Genomic DNA, 2,401 nt, shown 5'->3' on the forward strand with positions numbered 1-2,401 from the left:
GGTTTGCAGCAGATCTCTTCAGATCTCTCGGCCCTGCATTGTATAGGAACGCTTAAGCAAGATGGAGGCTTTGTTTTGGATTTGCATGGTTCTGCTTTTGTTCCCTGAAGATGGGAAGCTCTTGAGTGGGTGGCGCAGACCGGTCCTGTCTGCCTCCTGCAGCCGGGACTGGCATCGTCGCGTTCTTGCAAAAGCGTCCGTCTTCCTTTGCAGGAGCTGACCTTACAGATGAATTTACTGGAGCTGATTCGGAAGCTACAACAGAAGGAATCCGAGTCCGAGAAGGCTTTTTCCTGAACGAGCAAACCCGCTGTTTACTTCCCAGAGTTTTCTTCTGACTTCCCTCTAGAGAAGAGAGTATTAATGTGCTTTATGTGGTGTCTGGGAGAGGAGGAACAGCTGAGGCCCTTAGGTAACCGCGGAGCTGGGGCAGGCCCAGCCCCAGCGCAGGGGGCAGGATGGGGAGCACCACTCTGCCTCTGCGGTCCTTGGAGCAACATGCTCGGGTGGGGGACGAGGGAGGGTGTTGATCTGCCATGCACAGCCCCCGGCGTCGCTGAAGCCAAGGGAGATGGGGCCAGGCACCAAGGCAGCAAACCCAGCCCAGCCCTTATATGAGTGACCCCTGTGTTTGGGTGAATTGAGCTGAACGGGTGAGCAATGCCATCTCCCCGTTGCGATCTCCCCGTTGCGATCTCCCCTTCCAATGCAAGGAGGAGGAGGAGCAAGTGTCTCTGCTAGGGAATGGGAGAGGCGAGTAGCTGCCGTATCGGACAAGGAAGCAAAGCAGACTCGGCATCTGGTGCCGCCTCACCATGGCAGATGGTCGGCAGCTGGGGAGAAAAAAGTCCAAGGTTCGGTTTCCAAGAAGGCGCTTCTGTGTGCGTTGAGGCAGAAGCAGCCTCTTCAGTAGACAGAGCCTTCCTGGAGAGGCTTCCAGGCAGATCCAGCACGGGCTTCCTTGGAGGCGGACTCCAGGCCTCTGCACTGGCGTTGCTGGGCTGTGGCGTTCACAGTGTTCCCACCCGACTCAGATGGCAGAGGTGGCTTGAGAGCTTTTGCTTTGTTACTTTAAGCCAGTTTCCAAATGGAGAGAAATAAAATATTCTGTCCTGCCTTCTGGGGCTACAGCTTTCTAAAGGTCAATGGTTGCAATTACGTTTGTCCCATCCCTGCTTGATGAGCATGGGGCTTGGGGAGTGCCAGATTAAAGCCAAGGGGGGAATCATGAGTCTTCCTGAGACCTTTCAGGGCTGAGCTGATGGCCCCGGGGGCCTGAGGCACATCCCCAGGACTCAGTGCGCACAAGGACTTGGGGCACTTGCTGAAAACTTGGTAAAATTGGCTTCAGGCGTGTAAGAAACACTGTGCCCCCAGGAATGGGATGGTGCAGGGGAGAGCTGGACACCAGTTCTGCTCCTCAGGAGTGAAGTTCACGTCAGGGAAGCTGTTGGGGGTGGCTCAAAGACTTGGGCTGTTGTGTGTTGAAGGGCTTTGGTCACACCCGGGTCCCTGTTGAAAGGTGTTTGGCATTCCCAGAGCAAGGCTTCTAGGTGGGAGACCTCTCCTTTGCATTGCTGTTTGCTCTTGCCTGCATCCTCCTGCTCTTACTGCAGCGTTATCTCATTTCATGTTATCTCGTTTTACGTTATCTCATTTTGCAGCGGAAGGCACTGTGAGAAGATTGGGTGTACTGTTAATTACTGAGGTTGGGAAATGGGTCAGTCCTTAGGTTCACATGAAAGCAGATCAGAGAGCAAGGAAGCAGCTCTGCTGAGAGGGACCTGGGAGTCCTGGTGGACGACAATCTGACCAAGAGCCAGCTGGGTGCCCTTGTTGCCAAGAAAGCCAACGGCATCCTGGGGTGCATTCGGAGGAGCGTGGCCAGCAGGAAGAGGGAGGTTCTCTTCCCCCTCTGCTCTGCCCTGGTGAGACCCGACCTGGAGCACTGCATCCAGTTCTGGGCTCCCCAGTTCAAGAAGGATGAGGAGCTACTGGAGAGGGTCCAGAGGAGGGCAACAAAGATGATGAGGGGACTGGAGCATCTCCCCTATGAGGAAAGGCTGAGGGAGCTGGGCTTGTTTAGCCTGGAGAAGGCTGAGAGAGGATCTCATTAACACATACAAATATCTTCAGGGTGGGTGTCACGAGGATGGAGCCAGACTCTTTCTCAGTGGTGCCCAGCACCAGGACAAGGGGCAATGGGCACAAACTGAAGCAGAAAAGGTTCCAGTTGAATGTGAGGAAGAACTTCTTGACTTTGAGGGTGCCCGAGCCCTGGCCCAGGCTGCCCAGGGGGGCTGTGGAGTCTCCTCTGGAGATATTCAACCCCCGCCTGGACAATGTCCTGTGCACCCTGCTCTGTGTGAGCCTGCTTGAGCAGGGGGGTGGGACTGGGTGA

General features: G+C 55.4%; 1 protein-coding gene across 1 annotated transcript in view; it reads left to right on the top strand.

Moving 5' to 3' along the window:
• LOC104129950 (protein DGCR6) overlaps positions 1-1,136 on the top strand; it is a gene marked incomplete at its 5' end in the record, with an annotated part of 7,815 nt that extends 6,679 nt beyond the window's left edge. Inside the window, one exon of the mRNA XM_035898386.1 lies at positions 214-1,136. Within this exon, the coding sequence (XP_035754279.1) occupies positions 214-297 (84 nt within the window). The remainder of the gene's footprint in view (positions 1-213) is intronic.
• Positions 1,137-2,401: the final 1,265 nt, after the last annotated feature.

This window comes from Egretta garzetta, unplaced genomic scaffold (genome assembly GCF_000687185.1).
Source record: "Egretta garzetta isolate BGI_Z169 unplaced genomic scaffold, ASM68718v1 scaffold7, whole genome shotgun sequence".
Classification (NCBI taxonomy): Eukaryota; Metazoa; Chordata; class Aves; order Pelecaniformes; family Ardeidae; genus Egretta; species Egretta garzetta.